This window comes from Gallinula chloropus (assembly GCF_964237585.1).
Source record: "Gallinula chloropus genome assembly, chromosome: 6".
Taxonomy (NCBI): Eukaryota; Metazoa; Chordata; class Aves; order Gruiformes; family Rallidae; genus Gallinula; species Gallinula chloropus.
In genome coordinates, this window is record NC_140091.1 from 1,843,881 (window position 1) to 1,868,051 (window position 24,171).

Here is a 24,171-nt window from a genome sequence, read left to right on the forward strand (position 1 = left end):
TGAAACACCACAGGAACCTTCTCGAGGTCTGTCCCTGCAGCCTTCAATCCCACTTCCAAGTGACAAGGAGTTCTGGATGCTTCCACAAAGCACATTTTAATTCCCCCACACCCTACACAGCGTTTGTGACCCGAGTGCATTGAGTCACCTTCAGCATCCAGAACCAGGGACCCAGCACGAGCCAGGTCAGCAGCCTGTCAGAGAACAAGCTGGAGTGGGGGGGTTATGAAGCTTGACTTGAAGCCAAAGCACAGGTAAATACTTGCTCTGGTCCTTTCTGCTCCACAGGATTCCTTATCCCTAACATATTAAAGTGTCTCCACACCTCTCCTGCTGGTTACTGCTGTTGCTGGGTTTTGCCCTGTGGAAGCTGGACGTCAATTTAGCTCTGGAATACAGGATATATTCATCTTCTGTAGCTCCTCAAAGCAGTTCTCTGAAAAGGCACCTGTACAAAAATATTTGTTGAAATATAAAGTAGAAAAAATATATTTGGCTTGTGAGTGAGTGTGGGTTTCTTTGCCTGCTGGGCCACTCCTCCTGCTCTTGCCCTTGGGGTCCCCAGATGAAGCCCAAACCAAGACCAAGCTCTCCAAACGCCGTGAGCTGATGTGCTGGAGGAGAGAAGATACCTCACACCTCAGGGGAGAGAGGAAACAGGTGGGTCTGTGCTGCCAAGGGAACACCCTGTGTCACCCCTGGGGGAATCCTGGTCCTGTCAGACAGGAAAGGGAATTTCTTCCAGCTGAAACCCCGGCTCTCAGGTACAGAACCCGTTACCCAGTTGGCTTCAGAACAACAGGAGAGTTCTCAGAAGAAGTCAGGGGGGGAGGAAAAACAGGGGAATGTATCAACACCTGGAAAACCCCCACTATCAAGAGCATCCAGCTACGGAGTGCTGGCTGAAGAGCTGTTCTCTGTGGTCTCTTGCCCCTTGGCAGGAGCCATCTGAAACTGCGGCACGTACGGCGCGGGGGCTGTGTACTGCAGGCTGCTTTGGGTGGGGGCACTGACATCGGGAGGGGGGGGCTGAGGAAACCCCCTGTCTGAGAGGAGATGGGGGGTGTGGAACCGACACGTCACCCCAGAGCTCTGGGTGAGGAAAATGTCCTTCTCCCTTTCCTCTGGAGGTGTCACCCCCAGGTAACACAGGCTCCGCTCGGGAACTTCTCCAGCTCTGAAAGCTTCATCCTGCTCTGCAGGCTCTGAAAATCCCTCTGAAGAAACAAGGGAAAGGGAAGGAGTGGCTCCAGGCTGCCTGTCTGGCAGGTGAGGCAATGAGAGGAACGTCCCATCTCCCAGCTCCCAAGAGCCACTGGAGAAGGCACCTGAAACTGAGGAATCTTCACCTAAGAAGCAGCTATCAAAACAGCTCCTCAGGTTCGCTTTCTGTTCATAAAGCCCAGATCTGGAGTTACTGGTCACCACAGCATATTTAATATCAGACTGCCCTGCTGTTTCTCCACTGGTTTGGTCTTCAGGGGAGTTCTCAGAGAAGCTGCTGCTGTTGAAGTGGCTGCTGGAGCAAGCAGAGTCGCGCTCGGGGTCTGGTGTTTTGGTAAACACTGAATCCAGCACTAAAAAATCCTGTGTGTCTCCTTTTTTCAACTCTCTAGTAACACTGATGTCTTCCAGCACGATTTCTGGTTCCAGAAGAAGAGGTTCAAATGACATTGCTTTGGGGTGCTTGATGAAAAGATGCTCCAAAGTTTCAGGCTAGAAGGAAAGAGATATTTTAATGCTCACCTCTTCTTGGGTAGCTCTATTTCAGCAGGAAGCTACAGGGTTTAGGAATCACAGGCTAAGACCCCACAGCTTTAGTAAGAGTACCTAGCTGAAAATCCTCTAAAGCATGGTTCCTCTGCTCTGTGTGTCTGTGTGTAGGTGAAGATGGAGGGACAAGCCCCCAAAAACATGAGAACCCCTTTCTGCATCACGTGTGGCAGAGCTGGTGTGCTGTGCAGGGCTCGCTGCTCCCACCAAGGCAGCGTATCAGCCAGGCTCAAGCCAGAGGTGAAGGGTCCCATCCCTTTCTACATCAACACACACACTGTACTGATAAAGCACCCAGTGAGGCAAAAGTCTCCTGCCCTTCACCTCCCTGCCCTTTTCTTTGGGCTGCAGAAACTCCACACACCAGCTACAGTAACTTCCCCTGCTGGCATTATATTGTTTCAGGTGAAATTCAGCCTCTCTCCTTTGAGGGGAGCCCTTCTCCCCACCTCCCCTGCCCTGCCAGGAGGGTGCAGAGAGGTGGGCGATGGTCTCTGCAGCCAGGGGACAGGAGATGGGACAAGGGGCAATGGGCTCAAGCTGCCCCAGGGCAGGGTCAGCTCAGCTGGGAGGGCAAAGTTCTTCCCTGGCAGAGTTGTGGGGCTGTGGCACAGGCTGCCCAGGGAGGGGGCTGAGTCCCCAGCCCTGGGGGTGTTTAACAGAGGGGAGATGAGGTGCTCAGGGAGCTGGGGCAGCACAGGGCAGGGATGGTTGGACTCCATGGGCTTAAAGCGCTTTTCCACCCTGGTGATCCTTTCTGTGGTATTTTTAGCCCCCACCCCCCAAACAGCAGCTGTGTGTTGGACCTGCACGTGGAGAAAACCCCTTTACATTGGAGAAACTCCTCCTTTACTACATGTGTAAAAGGCACAACCACCATGGCTGGAGCCCCCCCGGCCACAAAGGACGATTCCTGTGGCAAACATCTGTCTCCTGATGGCTTCAGGGCACAACAAAGGGATAAAAGCAGATTTTGTGTACATTAGTGAACCATATTTCACAGCAGGAAAGCTGCCAGAACACCCAGGGACGTGTCAAAATACTTCAACTTGCACAGAATTACAAGAAAGAGTGTGCCAGCCCACATAAAGGCTGTGACTTTAGTCTAGGACTAGCTACCAGTAAGGCCTGGCTCAGATGGGCAGTGCCAAGGAGGAGTCAGAGCCTTGGGGTGGGGGAAGAGGCATCACCAGGGAATACACACCTTCTGAAAATTAACTCCTTGTGCCCAGGAGCAATTCTGGGGGTTTGGAACTTCTTCCCAAAGCAGTTTCTTCATTCTGAAACACAAGGAACACTCTGGGGTTGGGCCTGTCCTCCTGCTCTGCACCTCTGCCACTCCCCTTCGCTGCGGCATCCCACGAGGAACCTGTGGGATGTGTATTTTCCCAGAAGGCTACAACAAGGAAACAATCACCTGGATATTCTAGGTGGCCAAAGCTGAACAGAACAGAAGTGCCACCATCCCAGGTGGCAGATGTGCAAAACAAGGAAGGTCCAGGCAGTCTTTGCTGACTGTGACCCCAACCCACCTCACAGGAAACATGGGGGGGGGTGTCTCCTTGGACTGGCTTTTACTTCACACCTTAGTTTGTAACAGCAATTCCATATGGAATCCTGGGTGAGAGATGAATTCAGAGCACAGGGGGTTACCCTGCCTGCAGATCTCACAGCAGCACAGAGCATGCAGTGCCAGCTGCAGGGATGGAACCCACAGGGCTGATCAGCGCTCCCTGTGAGGACACAGAGCCCAGAGCTCTGCCTCTCAGGAGGTATCAGCCCTCTGCACTCAGACTCACAGCCTGGGCTGGGTTAGGAGGGACCCCAAGGGTCCCAGAGCTCCAGCCCCCTGCCACAGGCAGGGACACCAACCTCCAGGCCTGGAGCTACACAAGGTTGCCCAGGGCCCCAGCCAACCTGGCCTTGAACACCCCCAGGGATGGGGCACCCACCCCCTCTCTGGGCAGCCCCTTCCAGCCCCTCACCACTCTCTGCAAAGAACTTCCCCCTAATCTCTCCTCTCCCCCTTCCCTCCTCCAGCTTCACTCCATCCCCTTGTCCTGCCAGTCTCTGCCCTTTAACAAGCTGATTCCCCTATTAAAAGCTGACTCACTCCAGACACTCCAACTCCTGGTGCTGTACCCCAGACTCTGCTGCCTTTCCATAGGACACATCAAATCTATGATGAAAACAACTGGGGACTCTCCCCAGAAGGACCCAGCCCAGCAGTTCAGCAGTTGGGCATCACCCAAGCTGCATCCCCTTCTCAGGAAGGGCTCCTGGGGCTCACGTGGCAGGGAAGAGCTCACCTCTGGTGTGAAACCAGCAACGCTCCAAGCAGGAAAACTGAACTTGAAATAACTGCTGGCAGAACCACGTAGAGACTGGAGCTATTCTCACTCTCATATCCACCTGGAAATAAAGGGAGTTCAGGTAATAACACAGTGATTTGTCTGTGAACAAATGGTTTGCAATTGGGAAATAACAAGCAGTAGAAACAGCAACTTAAACACAAAAAACCCTTGATAAGCAGTCTTATTGCACATAGAATCATTGAACCCCATGCTGGATTGGGCTGGAAGGGCCCTCAGACCCCCCCAATGCTCCCCCTGCCATGGGAAGGGACACCCCCCACCAGCCCAGGGTGCCCCAAGCCCCATCCAACCCGGCCTTGAGCCCTGCCAGGGATCCAGGGGCAGCCCCAGCTCCTCTGGGCACCCTGTGCCAGGGCCTCCCCCCTCCCCAGGAAGGATTTCTGCCCCCCAGCCCCTCTCCATCCCCCTCCTGCAGCTGAAGGCCATTCCCTGTCACATCAACAAACCTGTACCTAAACAAACAGACAAAAAGGAAGGAATTCTTTAAAACTCTGAGGTGACTGCCCCATCCCCACATGTCCCTCCAGAAATCCAGTCAGAGCACAGGAAGGAAGAGAGCAGCAAAAACACATGGAGAATGAAGAAGAACAGGGAGCCAAGATCTCAGCTCTTAAGTGAGCTGCATGGGAATCCAGGTCCCTCACTCAGCTAATCCCACAAAGAGTTTTCAGAGAATCACTGAACAGACTCACAGACTGGTCTGGGTTGGGAGGGACCCCAAGGGTCACAGAGCCCCAACCCCCTGCCACAGGCAGGGACACCAACCTCCAGGCCTGGAGCTACACAAGGTTGCCCAGGGCCCCAGCCAACCTGGCCTTGGACACCCCCAGGGATGGGGCACCCACCCCCTCTCTGGGCAGCCCCTTCCAGCCCCTCACCACTCTCTCTGCAAACAACTTCCCCCTGATATCTCCTCTCCCCCCTCCCTCCTCCAGCTTCACTCCAGCCCCCTTGTCCTGCCAGTCTCTGCCCTTTAACAAGCTGATTCCCCTCCTGTTCCTCTGCTCCCTTCAGGGACTGGGAGGCTGCAGTGAGGTCCCCCCACAGCCTTCTCTTCTCCAGGCTGACCCAGCCCAGCTCCCTCAGCCTCTCTCCCTAGGGGAGCTGCTCCAGCCCTCTGAGCATCTCCGTGGCTCCTCTGACCCCTCTCCACCAGCCCCACATCTTCCTTGTGCTGGGGCCCAGCCCTGGACACAGGACTCCAGCTGGGGAGGGCAGAGCAGAGAGGGACAATCCCCTCCCTGTCCCTGCTGCCACCCCTCTGCTGATGGAGCCCAAATTTTCAAATTAAAGTACCCACAGTCTAGATCCCATGGTTACACTGTCATTACTCTATCACTGACAGTGTTTTCTGGTGACACACAGACCTTTCCTGCATTTAAAGGTCATTTTCTCCAAGCTCCCATGTCACAAACAACATGAGAAAGATCCTGTAAGTCACCTTTGGCAAACTGCTCCGTTGCTCTGGGTTTGCCCACTCCTCCAGCAAACACAGGGTACACGCTGAACTGGTACTTCTCAACCAGAATAAAGTGATCTGGAAAGAGGAAATCAGCTTCTGAATCAAATCTCTTCTCCTGCATTTAAACAATTACCCCCACAGAGGCTCTGTCACACGTCAGAGTGGATCTGCCTGGGGAGGGGAAGGATGAAAGCCCTCTTTTAGATCACAGAGTCACCAGGGTGGAAAAGCCCTTTAAGCCCATGGAGTCCAACCATCCCTGTCCTGTGCTGCCCCAGCTCCCTGAGCACCTCATCTCCCCTCTGTTAAACACCCCCAGGGCTGGGGACTCAGCCCCCTCCCTGGGCAGCCTGTGCCACAGCCCCACAACTCTGCCAGGGAAGAACTTTGCCCTCCCAGCTGAGCTGACCCTGCCCTGGGGCAGCTTGAGCCCATTCCCCTGGTCACTCTGACTTTCAACAGCAGAACATAAAACTATCATCAACCCACACTGGGTAACTGTTGCAGTGGGTGTTACTCTGTCTGGGGATTTACACCTATTGTAAATATTTCCAAGATCAAAGCCAAAATGCAAATAGAATGCCCCTGTTAACGTGGATAATTGGCTGCTGCTGTCAGTATTCCAGAACTAATTAACAAATTCACATGATCTGTTAGACTGTCAAGAGCACACTCACCATAAATAAAGTATTTGCTGGTATCTGGAGGAACTCGCAGCCACTTCAGCTCCTGCTCTTTGTGGAGGTTCTTCCACTCGATAACAAAAGATGTTATCAGGTATCTCTGAGGTGAAAGTGTCCAAATCAGAACCACACAAGTGCTGTTCACCAGGTAAGCACGGAGGGACTGCACAGCACCCACTGCCAGAACGGGGAGAAAACAGCGGGAGTTACGGGAGCTCCGGTGGAGGCAGAACAAGGGCTGGCTCAGCAGGAGGAAGAGTGACAGCTACAGCTTCAGCACCTCATCATTCACTTAGAATCACAGAATCCCAGACTGGTCTGGATTGGAAGGGACCCCAGGGGTCCCAGAGCTCCAACCCCCTGCCACAGGCAGGGACACCAACCTCCAGGCCTGGAGCTACACAAGGTTGCCCAGGGCCCCAGCCAACCTGGCCTGGAACACCCCCAGGGATGGGGCACCCACCCCCTCTCTGGGCAGCCCCTTCCAGCCCCTCACCACTCTCTCTGCAAGGAACTTCCCCCCAATCTCTCCTCTCCCCCTTCCCTCCTCCAGCTTCACTCCAGCCCCTTGTCCTGCCAGTCTCTGCCCTTTAACAAGCTGATTCCCCTCCTGTTCCTGGGGTCCCTTCAGGGACTGGGAGGCTGCAGTGAGGTCCCCCCACAGCCTTCTCTTCTCCAGGCTGACCCAGCCCAGCTCCCTCAGCCTCTCTCCCTAGGGGAGCTGCTCCAGCCCTCTGAGCATCCCCGTGGCTCCTCTGACCCCTCTCCACCAGTCCCACATCTTCCTTGTGCTGGGGCCCCAGCTCTGGACACAGGACTCCAGCTGGGGAGGGCAGAGCAGAGAGGGACAATCCCCTCCCTGTCCCTGCTGCCACCCCTCTGCTGATGGAGCCCAGGATACCACTGGCCTTCTCTATCTTTATAATAAAGCCTGATTTTCAGTCCCATGACCAAACATCATTCTCTAAGGCAGCAAAGCCTGGTTACACCAGCTACTCCCCAGCACTAAACAGATGAGGTTTCCTACCAAACATCAATCCAATATTCCTCTTCTCCAGTGTACCTCTCTTGTTATCACTCCTGAACCAAAAGTTATCAACAGCTACTGAACCATCAACAAATCTAGCTAGTGGAGCACACATTGAGGGCTTTGTAAGTCAAATCCCACCCAGCCTCTCTAAGGAATACACCAATAAAACAATCTGGCCAAAGGCTTCCTGTTGCATCTGCTACCAGCCACAGGGGTTTCCAGAATACACTGAATTCACAGTATGAGAATGGATTTTATCCATAAAAATGCTTTTAAAAGCTGTGTTACAGCAGCAAAGCCCCAGAATGGAGAGCAGTAAGGTTTGCACAGGGTGTATTTGTGTAGGAACCTTACCCAGCTCAAGTAATCAAAAGCCACAGCCTTTACTTTATTAATAAAAATGTTCTCATTAATAAAAATGTTATTAATCAAGTGGTGTGCAGCTGAATCACTGCAAAGGCCTTAGGAAATAAAGTGAAACCTCTGAATACTATGTACCCTGGCAGCCCATCAGGTGAGCAGCCAGAGAAACCAGCCCATGTTGCAGGCTGGAAACGCCACCGCATTCCCCAGCAGGAACGTTGGGTGTTCCCAGGACAAGGCAGATGAAAGATCAGTTCTCCAGTGAGATCCTGGGATTGTTTTGATTAATGACTTTGTACTGGGTTGGTGGGAGGAAGACAGCCTGGATACAGCCAGGTCTTTTCCCAACCCAAAGCTCGTTAAGGTTTCCACGTGGGGGAAATGGTGGTTTTCAAATAGCTCTGCGACACAGAATCTGCTTCCCATAGTTCATAGAATCATAGAGTTGTAGGGGTTGGAAGGGACCTCAAGAGATCATTGGGTCCAACCCCCCTGCCAAAGCAGCTCCCTAGGACATATCACTCAGATAGGCGTCCAGGGGGGGCTGGAATCTCTCCAGAGATGGAGACTCCACACCCCCTGGGCAGCCTGTCCCAGGGCTCCCTTACCCTCACTGGGAAGAAGTTCTTCCCCAGACTGGGGGGGAACTCCCTGTGCTCCAGCTTGAGCCCATCGCCCCTTGTCCTATCCCCACAGACCACTGAAAAGGGGCTGGCCAATTCCCCCTGCATCCCCTGCTTCAGATAATTATGAACTTTAATTAGGTCCCCCCTTAGTCTTCTCTTCTCAAGGCTGAACAGCCCCAGCTCCCTCAGCCTTTCCCCCCAGGGGAGATGCTCCAGGCCCTTCAGCATCTCTGTCCCTCCTCTGGACTCTCTCCAGGAGATCCCTGGCTGTTTGATCCCAGGGAGCCCAGCACTGAACACACCACTCCAGGTGGGGCCTGAGCAGGGCAGAGCAGAGGGGGAGGATCCCCTCCTGTCACCTGCTGCCCACACTCCTCCTGATGCCCCCAGGATCCCATTGTCTCTCTCAGCCCCAGGGCACACTGCTGGCTCATGGCCACCCTGTCATCAGCCAGGACCCAAGGGTCCTTCTCCACTGAGCTCCTCTCCAGCAGGTCACCCCCAGCCTGTCCTGATTCCAGCAGTTATTCCTTCCCAGGTGCCAGACTCTACACTTGCTTTTGTTGAACCTCATCTGGTTTCTCCCTGCCCAGGTCTCCAGCCTGTCCAGGTCTCTCTGGATGGCAGCGCAGTGTCCTGCGTGTCAGCCACGTGTCATGGTGAAACAGCTCCAGTTCCCCCCAGGTGGAAGGGTTTTCCAAAGCAAGCTGTGTCTGAAAGCATGGCAGGATTCCCAGCATTTCCCACCTCTCACAAGGGTTACTGGTGGGTGTTCTTACCTGTGCTCATCAGCTGCGAGAGGGTTAAATTAAAGTTCATTGAGGAGCCTCCAAGGGAGTTCCTGGCTGACACTGTAACCGTGTGTGTGTGTTCAGTCCAGGGAAAGGAACAGGTGGTGCCAGTATCAACAGACTCTGACCACGTGGTGTTTCCTGAGGTCTGGTGCTTTATAACATAGTGGCTCACGCTGCACAGTGAGTGATTCTTCGTCAGTGGCTGCAGCAAACATTGGCATTAATTAATTTCCCAGTCTGTGATTTGAAAAGCAATTGTTATTTGGGCAGGAGGAACTGACCCAGTGGTAAGAACACACAACCCAGTAAAGACACACCACAGACTGGCTGCTGTCCTTCAGCATAGGCACCGTGTCCTTTGAACAACCCAACTCCTGCCTGTGTCTCTCAGAGCTGACACACTTACTCACCATCTTCCCAGGGAAGGGAGGGTGGAGGATGAGGAACTACAAACTTCCAGGCTCCTCCAGTAACTCACTGGTTTCTGCTAGTACTGTTCTGGATTGAAAAGCCAGAGCAGATGACTGTGAGCACACTAACCATGGGCAAACAGGAGTGGGACACTGTGCCAGGGGAGGGTCAGGTTAGAAATGGGGAGAAAATTCCTCTCCAAAAGTGTGGTTGGGCATTGATCAGGCTGCCCAGGGAGGTGGTGGGGTCACCGTCCCTCAGGGTGCTCCAGGAAAGGTTGGATGAGGCACTCAGGGATGTGGGTTAGTGAGTGATAGAGGTGATGGGGAGATGGTTGGTCAAGATGTCCTTGGAGGTCTTTTCCAACCTTAACAACTCCATGGTTGTGTGATGCAGTTTTTCTCCCTGTCCCACATTAACCCTTCAGCACAGCTCTGCCCAGCCCAAGGCAGTCACCATGGTGTTTAGACCTGCAGCTGCCAGAGTCAGGGGCACGTTCTGCTCACACCTTGGTCAGCAGAACTTGGCAGCTCATTACAACTCACAGCTTTTGATTCCCCATTACCCTTTTTGTTCAGAGTTTTGGGACAAACCATGTTCTGAGTCTCTGTTTCATAGGGGTTGTGTAACTCACACCGACAGCGTAGGCTGATGTGAGCATGTCACGCAGCACTGACACTGCAGCTGTGCTCATGCAGGTCTGGTCCCTGCATGCAAGCCAGGAAGCCTGCCTGGGGATCTGAGGGCTCTCCAAAAGCACCAAGGAGTGTAAGGCTTTGGCAACAGCAGGATAAACAAACACAAGAGCTTTTTCTCCCCAGCTCAACGTGGCTGTGAGTGTGCAACTGGACCTGTGCAAGAACAGGTTGGCCTCAGGACCACTGCAGAACTCAGCTTGCTTCTGAAGGCAAAGCATCCTGAGCCTGGCAATATCCCTACTGCCAGCGTGCCTGGGCTGAGCCTGGCCAGATGCTCAACCACCCACAGCAACCACAGGGCAGCAGGACAGGTCTTGTCCTGCCACGTTACTATAAACTCGGTCATGAGTTGGGCACAAAATCAGCTTGACACGTGCCAGTTAGCTGCAGGGAAGATTGATACAGAGAATAAAACCAGAAGGGGGGAAGCAGGTGCAAGAGAAGGGGGTAAAGTGTGTGGGCTGACTGAGCAAAGGCACCAGAACCACCTCCTGCTGTGTCACTGTATCCCCATCAACAGCCAAGCCAGAGGCAGGACACCAAAGAAGTCACAGCCCAAGTGCCTTGTGTGTGTCAAGTCCCATAAACAGCAACAGCCCCAGTTTGCTCCCTTATCACACTCCCTTTTGGGAAGTTCTACAGGCAGTTTTCAGGTCCAAGTGACAGAGCAAAACGTCCTCCCTCTCACCTTCCACAGGAGCGTAACGTTCTTCTGCCTCCTGGCTGGATCTTCAGTAATGACTCTCCAGAACTCAGGGCCTTGCAGGGGAGCTGTGAGATGAGACAGTTTGGAAAGCAGAGTGTCACCCCACAGCCTGAAACTGGCCTGGCCATGAGAGTGCACCCAGAAAGCCCGTGTACCTCTGATATCTTGTATGACAGTATAGGCTGATCTGCTCCAGTTGCTCCAGTAGCCTGATCCATCCAGTTCCCTGCACCGGACCTGAACAACGTACTGCACACAGAGCTTCTCAACTTCAATCACAGCTGATCTTGTTGCTGCATTGGAAACTTCATAGAGCTGTAACAGAAGCCAAAATACCATTCACTGGGACAGGCTGCCCAGGGGGTGTGGAGTCTCCTGCTCTGGAGAGATTCCAGCCCTGTCTGGACACCGCCCTGTGTGCCCTGTCCTAGGGACCCTGCTTGGGCAGGGGGTTGGACCCCATGGGCTCTGGGGGTCCCTTCCAACCCCTGTGATTCTGTGATCTACAGTAGGAACAAAAAGCTGTTGAGGCACCTGATACAGACAAAACTCCTGACAACGAATCCAATGAGAGAGCAGCCTCATCACTCATACTTTTTTTCCTAGCTAATGCCAGTGCTTCTAGCCATGATTCCCTGCATGCCCCAAACCCCCCAAAACCCAGCTAGCACACTAAATGACACCACAACAGCTTGTGCTTTGATCCAGACTGAAAAGGGCAGTACCTCCCATGCACTTTCTCTGCCATGCACGGCATACCGGATCTGGAACGTCAGATCACGGTTGGTAAACACGGGGTTTGTCCAGCTCACGTTCAGCAGCCCCACGTGCCTGGTGATTTCTGCATTAACATCAGAGGGAGGAAGAGGCTTCACTGGGAAAAGGAAAGAAGAAAATGATGTCACCATGTCTCACTGAATCCAGTCATCAGGGTTTCCTTACTTCTGTCCTGAGACTGCAGGTAATGACACACTGGGGCCTCTGCTGCTCTGAGGCAAGTTAGACTGTAGAATCATAGAATCCCAAACTGGTCTGGGTTGGAAGGGACCCCAAGGGTCACAGAGCTCCAACCCCCTGCCACAGGCAGGGACACCAACCTCCAGGCCTGGAGCTACACAAGGGTGCCCAGGGCCCCAGCCAACCTGGCCTTGAACACCCCCAGGGATGGGGCACCCACCCCCTCTCTGGGCAGCCCCTTCCAGCCCCTCACCACTCTCTCTGCAAACAACTTCCCCCTAATATCTCCTCTCCCCCTTCCCTCCTCCAGCTTCACTCCAGCCCCCTTGTCCTGCCAGTCTCTGCCCTTTAACAAGCTGATTCCCCTCCTCTTCCTGGGGTCCCTTCAGGGACTGGGAGGCTGCAGTGAGGTCCCCCCACAGCCTTCTCTTCTCCAGGCTGACCCAGCCCAGCTCCCTCAGCCTCTCTCCCTAGGGGAGCTGCTCCAGCCCTCTCAGCATCTCCGTGGCTCCTCTGACCCCTCTCCACCAGTCCCACATCTTCCTTGTCCTGGGGCCCCAGCTCTGGACACAGGACTCCAGCTGGGGAGGGCAGAGCAGAGAGGGACAATCCCCTCCCTGTCCCTGCTGCCATCCCTCTGCTGATGGAGCCCAGGATCCCATCGCCCTTCCCAGCTGCGGAAGCCACTGCTGGCTCATAGGAAGTTTCTCATCCCCCATGACCCCTGTAACACAAACACAAATCACTGCTACGGGCTGGCTGGCCAACGAAACACAGACAAACAGATCACTGACTGACAGAGGCAGTGCTTGCCTAACAGGAAATCCATCCCAATTTAGACCCAAACTAAAAATCACCCCCAAAACAATAAAAACCTTAAGTTGAAATATCAGCCTTGAAGTTTCTAACAATAAATATTTTATTTAAAACCCTACAAATCCTTGGAAAAGTTCCTGTACATCCAGAACGAGCTTTGCTTTACTATGACACGGGGCACTTACATCCAGTGTAGGTCAATTCTGTTCACTGCTTTCTATCTAAAGCAATGCCTTGAACAGAGCAGACTTGGAAAGTTCTGCTGGGATTCCTCACCAGGCAGCTCTGTATAAAGCTTTCCCACCTTCCCCCAGAAGAGCCCTGCTACCTATGTTCACTTTTGTGCCCAAAAAATACCCTGTCCAGTGAAAAACCCGAGTCACAGACCAGGTAAGACAGGCTTTGTGGTGTTTGGAAGCACTCAAACACCATTCCTGCCTCCTGCTTACAGAGGAACTGAAGTGCCCTGGAATGTCACAGAAGAAACTTTGCAAAAGTTTGCAAGAGCACGAACAGCCCCGACTGAAGAGGAGCCAGCAGCATGCCCAGGCAGCCACGAAAGCCAACAGCATCCTGGCTGGTGTCAGACACAGTGAGGCCAGTAGGGCTGGGGAGGGGATTGTGCTCCTGTACTCAGCACTAGTGAGGCTGCACCTCGAGTGCTGGGTCCAGTTCTGGGCTCCTCACCATCAGAAGGACATTGAAGTCCTGGAGCAAGTCCAGAGAAGGGCAACCAGGCTGGGGAAGGGGCTGGAGGGCAAATCCTCTGAGGAGCATCTGAGGGAGCTGGGGGTGTTGAGCCTGGAGAAGAAGAGGCTGAGGGGAGACCTTCTCCCCACCCCCCCTGCCCTGCCAGGAGGGTGCAGAGAGGTGGGTGATGGTCTCTGCAGCCAGGGGACAGGAGATGGGACAAGGGGCAATGGGCTCAAGCTGCCCCAGGGCAGGGTCAGCTCAGCTGGGAGGGCAAAGTTCTTCCCTGGCAGAGTTGTGGGGCTGTGGCACAGGCTGCCCAGGGAGGGGGCTGAGTCCCCAGCCCTGGGGGTGTTTAACAGAGGGGAGATGAGGTGCTCAGGGAGCTGGGGCAGCACAGGACAGGGACGGTTGGCTTTTCCACCCTGGTGATTCTGTGATTTGAAACACGTGTCACTAAGTGCTTACCCTGTAGCCAAGTACAAACTTAACAACTAATGAAAGACTTCAGAAAAATTAGATAACCAAGACCCTCAAAAACAAGACTGCCTTATAAAGCAGAATGCTTGTGTTTGCTGCAAAGCACCCAAGAGGTTAAACAGGGTGTTTTGTTTTATAGGTATCAGCTGCAGCTACAGTCTCCTCCTGTGCCAAGCAAAATGTATGGAAATAACATTTAATCCAGTGTCTTTTAGAGGAGATTATCAAAGCTCTTAAGTTTTTATGTTCTTTCCATGATCTAGTTTGTTTAAAACGCTATGAAGCACTTTACCTACACCCTATAAGGAATGAACTCCAAGGTCACAAGTGAAGGAAGACGTGCATGGATCTTGACCTACCCACATCTGCTGGAACAACACAAGTTGGGGAGGACTCAAGCGTTCCCAGTAAGTGCTGAAACTCAATCCACATGGTATATCCAGATAAAAGGAAAATGGGCTGAAATGTGCACTCGTAGGAGTGGTTCTTCTGCAAGTGGCATTCCTTCACCTCGGACTTTGGAGAAGTACTTGGAAAGTCAGAACAATAAATCCTGCTCCTTCAAAAAGAAAAACAAACATTCAGTTCATACACTGCAAGCATAAGCTGCTTGTGGCATCAGTAACATAACCTAAGGAGGTAATTAGAGCAAACACTGACACTGGAACCACCTGGAGGTTTGGATGGGTTGGATGGATCCCAAACCTGCACTGAGGGGATAAACAACACCCCACCCCTGCTCCTCAAAGCTTCAGCTCTTTGCCAGAAATAGGCAGGACATGCTGCCTCTCCCCACTGCAACATCTCTTGATAAGTGGCTAGCAACAGGAAGAAACAGGTACAAGGAGAGCAGGCACATCCAGACAGTCATAAATCAGGTCGCTCGAGCAGTACGTCTTGGCAAGAGACTGAGCAAGGCAGATCTCCAGCCAAGGTGTTACTCCAGATGGGAGCAGGACTTTCAAAATACCAAGTGGAATCCAGGGAAAAGCTGCCATGGGGACCAATCAGACATGGACAGTGAAGGCTCCAGAAGATGGAAATCCCATGGAAATATCATTTCTGGAGGGTGGTGTTAAACCCCCACGTGTAGGCAAGAGAAGGGAGGAGACCTGCACCACCTTGTGGGTGAGGCCCCAGCTGGAGTCCTGTGTCCAGAGCTGGGGCCCCAGGACAAGGAAGATGTGGGGCTGGTGGAGAGGGGTCAGAGGAGCCACGGAGATGCTCAGAGGGCTGGAGCAGCTCCCCTAGGGAGAGAGGCTGAGGGAGCTGGGCTGGGTCAGCCTGGAGAAGAGAAGGCTGTGGGGGAACCTCACTGCAGCCTCCCAGTCCCTGAAGGGACCCCAGGAACAGGAGGGGAATCAGCTTGTTAAAGGGCAGAGACTGGCAGGACAAGGGGGCTGGAGTGAAGCTGAAGGAGGGAAGGGGGAGAGGAGATATTAGGGGGAAGTTGTTTGCAGAGAGAGTGGTGAGGGGCTGGAAGGGGCTGCCCAGAGAGGGGGTGGGTGCCCCATCCCTGGGGGTGTCCAAGGCCAGGTTGGCTGGGGCCCTGGGCAACCTTGTGTAGCTCCAGGCCTGGAGGTTGGTGTCCCTGCCTGTGGTAGGGGGTTGGAGCTCTGTGACCCTTGGGGTCCCTCCCAACCCAGACCAGTTTGGGATTCTATGATGGGTGATGGGAAGTCTTCAAACTTCTCCTGAGCTTCTGCTCAGCCCAGACATGTGGGGAAAGGCCAGATAGGGTGCTGGTTACTCAACTGAACCACAAAAGTTACACTTAGCTGAACCTCTCCTCTTCCTGTCAACTGAGCTAGCACTGGCTCAACTCTTGCCTTGGGCTTTGAAGGTTTAGCTTCACCTTCTCTGGTTTCACAGGACAATCATTTTCAGGCTGTTTCTGTTGGCAGCACCAACTGAAGAGGAAGATGTAGTAACAACCCAACCAAAACACAACACCAGCAGCGACACTATCACACCACATTGCTGCAGAGTGTTGGGTTTCACCTGCAACACGTGACTGCATCACTGATGGAGAACAATATCCACGTGCTCCTGGAAGCCCTGACAGCCTTGATGTTGGTGCAACTCATCTGTCTGCCAGCTTTTCACCCCATGGATTTATGTTTCAGTAAATGCCTTGCAGAACCACACTTGACCATTTCATTTGAGTTCAACCCTGTAAACATTCAAGTTCATTTTGTATTTTAATTCCAAATATGGGTTTTTTTTTTCCAGAAGTTTTTAAATGTCTCAAACTTCAACTTTTTGGTAGATCCATGTAGTCCTCCATGATTTTCCTCCCCCCACTTTCAAACCCTGCTATTAGCAAACCTAAAACCCAAGAAAGATCACAATAAAAACTATCACCTGGGAAGCATTTTCAGTCTGTACTGACCCCCACTGTCTGACCTAGCAGGAGCACGGTGACAAACAGACAGATTATCACTTGGTATTAGACAACAACATTTCTAGCTGAGCCTGAGCAGTGAAAAAGTGGGAAGAGAAAACATGCCAAGAGCAGCATGGGTTTCATTTCAAGCTCTTTGCTCAGCAGGACACTTCTTGTATTCAGATTTGTGAAGACAGTCGAAGGAAAGCCTCCTGTAGCAGTCAGAGAGTCACTAATCCTGCCCTGAAAGCCTCCACTTTAAGCCTCAAACATTCTAGTTATTACTTTAGTCTGCAAAATCCTGGGAACTATTGATCTTTGTACTATGATAGTTCAAACTACCTCCAACAGACAGCCCAGCTTTCCAAAGGATTTGGCCTTTAGGGCTGATTTAGGCTTCTTTGCCAGAACCTCTGGGTATCCAGAAGTAACAATAAAGGGGTTTTATTTCCTCAGGAAGGGTTTTCCATCTGTCTTGTTTGTTTATATAAAGACTAGCACAGTTCTATGAAACTCTCAAGTATTAGCAACTCCAAGGGATTATTTTAGTTTCATACCATGACAAGACTATGGCAGGCAATATGTTGTGCAGATGAAGGAAGATAAGGCAGATCACACCACTGATTTATCCATCAGATTTCTATTCTTGCAAACAATAACGTGTCCACTCCACACCACCCCCCAGTTCTGCTGACCAAAAGACAGACAAAATTAGCTGAGAACAAGCCAGGCCAAAATACCTGGCCAAACCCATGAAAACTAAGAGCTGCTCTAGCCACCAAAGATGCTACCACCTCCATAAAGATTCCTTTTCTGAACTGGGATTTGATTCTGTCTTTATAAGCAAGCTCTTTTTCTTCTGGAATGAATTACATTCCATCCCTGTGTTCTTATTTATTGTTGTATTTAGGAAAAAAGATGCAGAACTGTAGAAAAATTGAAGATTGGAGACTTCAAGAGGACTCCAGCCCTACCTCCAACTCAGCAGATGAAACTCTGAGGTAGATGAAGCTGCCCAGACTCCTGTCCAGTCAAGATCTGAAAGTCTCCAAGGACAGAGATTCTACAGCCTCTCTGGGCCACCACTCCAGTGCTTGCTCACTCTCACTGTCAATGTTTGTGGAGCTTTTTTCATTATTTCCTTAAAATTTGTAGATAGGAGCAACTAGAGGATTAATTTTTATGGCTCACAGAGACAAACACATGTACCTCAAGAGATGTAGCTTGCAAACTGCATCTACAGGTTTTACAAATGCTGAACAGCACTGTAGATGGAACCTGTGTTGCATACTCAGGTATCTGTGGTCCCTTTCTGCAGGGAATAGGTAATTCCTCTGGAGTTCCAGCTGGTGGAAAGTCCATCTTATAGAAACCAAGCCCCTTTTACAATCCCATCTATTCAGAATCTTGTGCTGGAATCGTATTGCCAGAGCAACCCTTGGCAAACATACAGAGTGTGTTACAAGCTATACATACCTATAGTATACCTATACATACCTGGAGTATCTAAACTGCAAGGAACTCCCCAGGAGCAGCGTGTCTGGGTTTGCAGACCATCTGCAAGTCATTTTAGTTAAGTACCCATCTGTTTCACAGGTGATATTAACATTCACATCTAATTAAAACATATTGAAAGCTTATTAATAAGGGTATAATTCTTTATACAGAAACATGCATTACAAGTCACAGCTGCTCAATAAAAGGTAACTGGAGTTTAATAAGGAGATATTCATACAATCATAGAATAGTCTGGGTTGGAAGGGACCCCAAGGGTCACAGAGCTCCAACCCCCTGCCACAGGCAGGGACACCAACCTCCAGGCCTGGAGCTACACAAGGTTGCCCAGGGCCCCAGCCAACCTGGCCTTGAACACCCCCAGGGATGGGGCACCCACCCCCTCTCTGGGCAGCCCCTTCCAGCCCCTCACCACTCTCTCTGCAAACAACTTCCCCCCAATCTCTCCTCTCCCCCTTCCCTCCTCCAGCTTCACTCCAGCCCCCTTGTCCTGCCAGTCTCTGCCCTTGAACAAGCTGATTCCCCTCCTGTTCCTGGGGTCCCTTCAGGGACTGGGAGGCTGCAGTGAGGTCCCCCCACAGCCTTCTCTTCTCCAGGCTGACCCAGCCCAGCTCCCTCAGCCTCTCTCCCTAGGGGAGCTGCTCCAGCCCTCTGAGCATCTCCGTGGCTCCTCTGACCCCTCTCCACAAGTCCCACATCTTCCTTGTACTGGGCCCCCAGCTCTGGACACAGGACTCCAGCTGGGGCCTCACTACTAAAATGCACCAAAATGGTTATTATTATTATTTAAAATCATCTGGAGTCTTACCTACTACATACAATTCAGCGTATCTATGATGACATTCCCTATTTTGATGGCAACAGTACAACGCGTTATAGAAGAAACTTCCTCTAGGTTTTGTGGCTTTCAAGTTGAAAAGAGTAACTTTGCTTACACGATCGTTCACAAGGGTATACTGACTGTCTGGGATTTCTTCTGCTAAATTCAGCCACCAAACAATCTTCTTGGACACCACAGTCTTGGTTTTGTTTTTATAGATGCAATGAAAGGAAACGTTAGAGCCAACGCTGGTCAGTATCTTGGGAGGGAAGTACAGGACTTGAGCTGCATAGAAGAGGGGGGGAAGGAAAGAAAATAACCATTGAGATTAGTATCTGAACAAAAAGTCATGAAAGCATATGGCAATAAAACATTATTATCATCCAGTTGGGTTTCTAAATTTCCTATTTCTTATTTAGCATTAGCAATTAGACGGGAGAGGGGCAGAAACAGGCCTTCAGCTGTCCCCTTCTGTAAGTGATGGTTGGAAATTCTGATAAAAAAACATCTTTCAGGGTCAGCTCAGCTGGGAGGGCAAAGTTCTTCCCTGGCAGAGTTGTGGGGCTGTGGCACAGGCTGCTCAGGGATGGGGCTGAGTCCCAGCCCTGGGTGTGTTTAACAGAGGGGAGATGAGGTGCTCAGCACAGGACAGGGATGGTTGGACTTAAAGGACTTTTCCACCCTGCTGACTCTGGGATTCTCTGATTTAATATCCCCAGGCCAACAGGAATTACACAAGCAGAAAATCACTGGCAGGTGTAGGGAAAGCAATACAAATGGGGAATCATGCAGGCTCCTCTAAATGAAGTCTTGGGGACTGAGATGAACACAGTTGCTTTTTACTCAGCCCACTTTTTTAAGGCATCAGGGCAGCTCATTTAAGTTCTGCACCAACAACATGCAACCTAGAACAGCTTGGCTCCTGTAACACGTCTCACAACCACACACACCACACACTTTAAAATCATACAACTGCCCTCAGGTAACAGGGAGAGAAGATCCAAATGAGGTAAGAGTGATGCTTGAGTTTGGAAAAAGAAAATCTGATCCTTTGAACCCTGCCAGGATGTTGGAATCTGCATTAGCTGAAGCTCTGGTGAGATACTGGAACACAGATCCTGAGAGAATCCCTCTTCAGCACTGGGGGGAGGGGGTGGACAAAAATAAATTGAAAATGTTTTTAAAAATAAAAATCAAGCTTTCCAGTAGTTACTAATCCTGCTCCTGGTGAAGGCAGCCTGAGATCAAGGTCTCAAAAGCTTGTTTTACAATCCCAGCAGTGTAGCCACTGCCAAGAGGTAGCACCCACATGGTAACTGTCCCTGGCAGAAAGACAGTGGCTTCACAGAGCACGTCAGCCTGATAAACTCAGCCTCAGGAAGCACAAGGACACAACCACTGGATTCCAGCATTTCCTCTTCCAGTGCCAACGTGCCTCCATGAAAGCAAGGCAGTGTTCTGTGCCCCCTGCTCTGTAGCTCACACTAACATCAGCCATCAGGAAGAGGAGTTCATCACTGCCAGCAGGTTTGTCACAGCAGGGTCATTTTGCTGATGTGATAGATAATACAGTCACACATCCCATAATAGGACTGATAAGAAATAATCTGACAGTGTCTAGCACTCTTCTTTCTCTGTGTGTGCAGTAAGCAGGCACACATGCCTAAGTAAAGCTCTAGTACTGACATGTCACAGCACCAACAGTTAGCCATAAGCAGAGCATGGAGAAATACAATGCAAATAATCCTGAATTCTTCTGGCTGACCCAAACCCACCCAACCTGCCAAGCAAACCAGCAATCCTGAGAAGTCATCAAGGATATGCCAAAAAAAAGTCTCTCCCTTCCTGCTTTGGCAGGGGGTTGGACCTGATGATCTCTTGAGGTCCCCTCCAGCCCCTGTGATTCTGTGATTCCTACATCCTCTGACCATGGAAAAGAAGAGCTGTTGTGTCCTATCGCTTCAGCAGGAGCTGTGTCAATACAAGGGATGTCTGAGGGTAGGGAGGCTCTTCAGAGGGATCTGAACAGACTGGACAGATGGGCTGAGACCAATGGGATGAGGTTTAACATGGCCAAGTGTAGAGTCCTGCACATGGGACATAACAACCCCAGGCAGTGCTACAGGCTGGGGCAGACTGGCTGGGGAGCTGTCAGGAAGAGAAGGACCTGGGGGTGTTGGGTGATGCCGACTGAACATGAGCCAGCAGTGTGCCCAGGCAGCTAAGAAGGCCAATGGCATCTTGGCTTGTATCAAAACCAGTGTGGCCAGTAGGCCTGGGGAGGGGATTGTGCTCCTGTACTCAGCACTGGTGAGGCTGCACCTCGAGTGCTGGGTCCAGTTCTGGGCTCCTCACCATCAGAAGGACACTGAGGTCCTGGAGCGAGCCCAGAGAAGGGCAGCCAGGCTGGGGAAGGGGCTGGAGGGCAAATCCTCTGAGGAGCAGCTGAGGGAGCTGGGGGTGTTGAGTCTGGAGAAGAGGAGGCTGAGGGGAGACCTTATCACCACCTACAACTACCTGAAGGGAGGTTTTAGAGAGGTGGGCGATGGTCTCTTCAGCTAGGTGACAGGAGATAGAACAAGGGGCAATGGCATGAAGCTGTGCAAGGGCAGGGTTAGATTGGATATTAGAAAAAACTTTTTTACTGAAAGAGTTGTCAGGGCCTGGAACAGGCTGCCCAGGGAGGTGGTTGAGTCACCTTCCCTGGATATGTTCAAAAAAAGGGGAGATGAGGTGCTGAGAGATCTGGTTTAGCACAGGATGGGAATGGTTGGACTTGATGATCTTCAAAGGTCTCGTCCAACCTTGTGATTCTGTGATTAAATCATCACCCAGGAGAGTGACAGGTGAGGAACATGCCCTATTTGGGTACCAAAGTGATGACAGTATAGATACATAGACACACACATATATATCTATACTTAACAGGAAAGCCACACGCACTGAAACCGACTGACTCGATTATGCAGTTTAGGAACAGGGCTCAGCTCTACAAACCAAGAAGGATCATGTTAAATCAACCAACCCCAAACTGTTCTGCACTTTCTGTTCAGCTATAAAGCCTTGTGCTCAAGTGAAAGTTAGAGAACATGTTATGAGAGAAATCTGGCACTGAGGCTGAACACTGCCAACTGTCTTTTGAAATGGAAAAAACCTGAGGAAAAGAACTTTTCCTGGGTCTGAACAGGTGCTTGGAGAGCAAGCAACGTGCCAGGCAAGGAGCTGCCTGTACAGTCTCCATGCATTAGTCCAGGACTCTTTCACTGGGGGTCCTATCCAAAGGGAAGAGCAGGATCTCCAGCAAAGCCACCCAGAAAGAGAAGCAAAATGGGAGAGAACTCCCACAGGTGTTTGCAGCCCAGCTCATGCACCCTGTACTTCCCTGGATAATACATGCTCTCAAATAGGTTCCCCAAAGCAAACTGGGGCATCTGGTCAACTCCCAAAAACCCTGTAGTGCCCATTAGTGGCTGCACATGACCTACCTCCCAAGTTGAGGTCGTACTGCGTGCTCCAGTCACTCCAGAACCCGGGACCACGACGATTCCGGCACCGCACGCCAACTAAGTATGAAGAATCAAGCTGTGTGTTGTCTATGGCCAGAGAGGTTTCTAGAGACACTTCAACCATCTGTTGGATTATCAGAAGCCATTATTGTTGGGTAACATATAAAAGAGACAGAGGGAACCAAAACAAGTAGTCTAGAGAGCAGGGTTTAGGTAGCAAATTGGGGAAAAACAAGCAAACAAACCAACCCCCTCAAACTTTCTTCTACCATATTGAAACTTAGAGGAAGTTTAAAGAGGCTGCATACCTCCATGGAAAACATGTTATTTGATTCTGGACTGCTAATTACCAGCTGCCTTTTATTCCAGAGCCAGTTATGTGGTAGCAACAGCACAAAACAATTCACTAAGAAAAGCTGTAAATATTAAACACATACACATGTATCATGGAACCTGCTGAAAGGAGAGAGCTTTTAGACTTCCCAGAATCTAGCATTTTATTCAAAAAGCAAGATAGGAGCTTGCTTGCAAGGCCCAACAGGAGATGGGTCTTTCATCACTGTGTAGTGGCTCTCCCAGTGTGAAGTCCAGCTTTACCACACACTCCACTCACGTTTACCACGGTCTCCTGGACACACCAGCTCAGGAGAAACCAGAGTGCTGTGCCCAGCTCCACCACACCAGCCATGTGGCTGAACCCAGCAGAGCCACTGCCCAAGGATGAGGAGGGTGGTCAGAAGTCCTGAGCTCTGGGAGAGACCCCCCCACCTGCACCACTGCCTCACAAAAGCCAGTGAGCTTGACTCACCTGCCAGACCCGCTGGCCTGAACTGGCAGAGAACTTCACTTCATACTGGAGGGGGAATGGCATCAGCACAGGGTCCGACCAGCAGAGCTTCACTTGACCTTTCTCTGTCATTTCTAGGTGCAGGTTCAAAGGAGGTTCAGGCTTTACTGCAGACAAAGTAGTCAACAAGTTCACCTCTAGCTATGACTGCTGGCAGCAACGGCTCTGCACTGATTCAGAAAGGCTCCTTCACACCTTTTCTTTAAGCTCAGGGTTCAAGAACTGCTCTGCAGCTCATGTGTGACAGACTGATGTGTAACACCCCTGGAGAAGTGCACCCTGTCATGCAGTTAGCTATCAGGACATGCTGTTTGCCCTAACACTTGCCTTAGAACTACCTGGATGTCTTACCCTGGGCCACGACTCTTCCCAGTAACCAAGCACTACCTGAGCTGTTTTGATGAAATGAGGGCTGAGAGGGATGGGAGTGCTGAGCAAAACAATTTGCTCAGCTCCTTAAGAGGTGGGAGATAATGCCCTCATATTGCACACACAGATTTTCTAAGTATTCCCACCCCTTCCATGGTGATTATGGCTGTGAAAGAAGGCCCCCATGAGAGCTACATTAGGGCAAAGTGGAAATGGAGGGAGGGTTTCAAAGCTTTCCCACAAGGATGAAGAGAACTCTGAAGAGGAAAATGGATGGGCAATTTAGAATGACCATTAGGATTACATCTGCTCTTCCTCAGACACAGGCAAGGCACCTAGATCCTGCTTTTACCTGTTACTCAGTGCTTTTCAAATCACTCTGAGTACAGTGTCCCTTGGTTGGCCCTGTCCTCACTCACAGCTCTGAGTTCCTCCTGTACAAGAGTAGCAGCACCCCATTACAAACCACTGCAGAGCAAACAGCATGTGCCAAAGCCAGAGAGAAGCATTTCCAAGGGCCTTAGGCAGTGGGCACAGGGTCACTTGGAGTTCCATCTGCACTGGGTGCTCCCTTCCTTTCCCAGTGGCCCTTAGCTAGTGCCATGGAGAGGCAGAGGAATTGCCTCCTGTGACTTGACCCACATGGTCAGTCCAACCTGGAACCACCTACAGCTCCTCTGGAGTCCACCCACTGAGACTCTGCCTCTCTCAATACCAGGTTAAACACAAAGTGGCCCTTCATTGACCTCTCAGCCCTTCTGGGTGTCTCATTTAAGCTGCATTACTGGAATCTCACTCAGTTTACCAAAAACCTGTCGTTACTTTCAGCCTAAATTCACCCCACTAAGTCAGACCTTATTTTGA

General features: G+C 51.3%; 1 protein-coding gene across 1 annotated transcript in view; it reads right to left on the bottom strand.

Moving 5' to 3' along the window:
• Nucleotides 1–888: 888 nt before the first annotated feature.
• Nucleotides 889–24,171, bottom strand: part of LEPR (leptin receptor) — a gene marked incomplete at both ends in the record, with an annotated part of 35,837 nt that continues 12,554 nt past the window's right edge. The window contains 14 exons of the mRNA XM_084265818.1: nucleotides 889–1,716; nucleotides 2,978–3,053; nucleotides 4,083–4,185; nucleotides 5,590–5,685; nucleotides 6,288–6,470; nucleotides 9,092–9,308; nucleotides 10,904–10,986; nucleotides 11,077–11,236; nucleotides 11,647–11,795; nucleotides 14,224–14,423; nucleotides 17,748–17,865; nucleotides 18,574–18,870; nucleotides 22,071–22,215; nucleotides 22,900–23,045. Of these exons, the coding sequence (XP_084121944.1) occupies nucleotides 889–1,716; nucleotides 2,978–3,053; nucleotides 4,083–4,185; nucleotides 5,590–5,685; nucleotides 6,288–6,470; nucleotides 9,092–9,308; nucleotides 10,904–10,986; nucleotides 11,077–11,236; nucleotides 11,647–11,795; nucleotides 14,224–14,423; nucleotides 17,748–17,865; nucleotides 18,574–18,870; nucleotides 22,071–22,215; nucleotides 22,900–23,045 (2,801 nt within the window). The remainder of the gene's footprint in view (nucleotides 1,717–2,977; nucleotides 3,054–4,082; nucleotides 4,186–5,589; nucleotides 5,686–6,287; nucleotides 6,471–9,091; nucleotides 9,309–10,903; nucleotides 10,987–11,076; nucleotides 11,237–11,646; nucleotides 11,796–14,223; nucleotides 14,424–17,747; nucleotides 17,866–18,573; nucleotides 18,871–22,070; nucleotides 22,216–22,899; nucleotides 23,046–24,171) is intronic.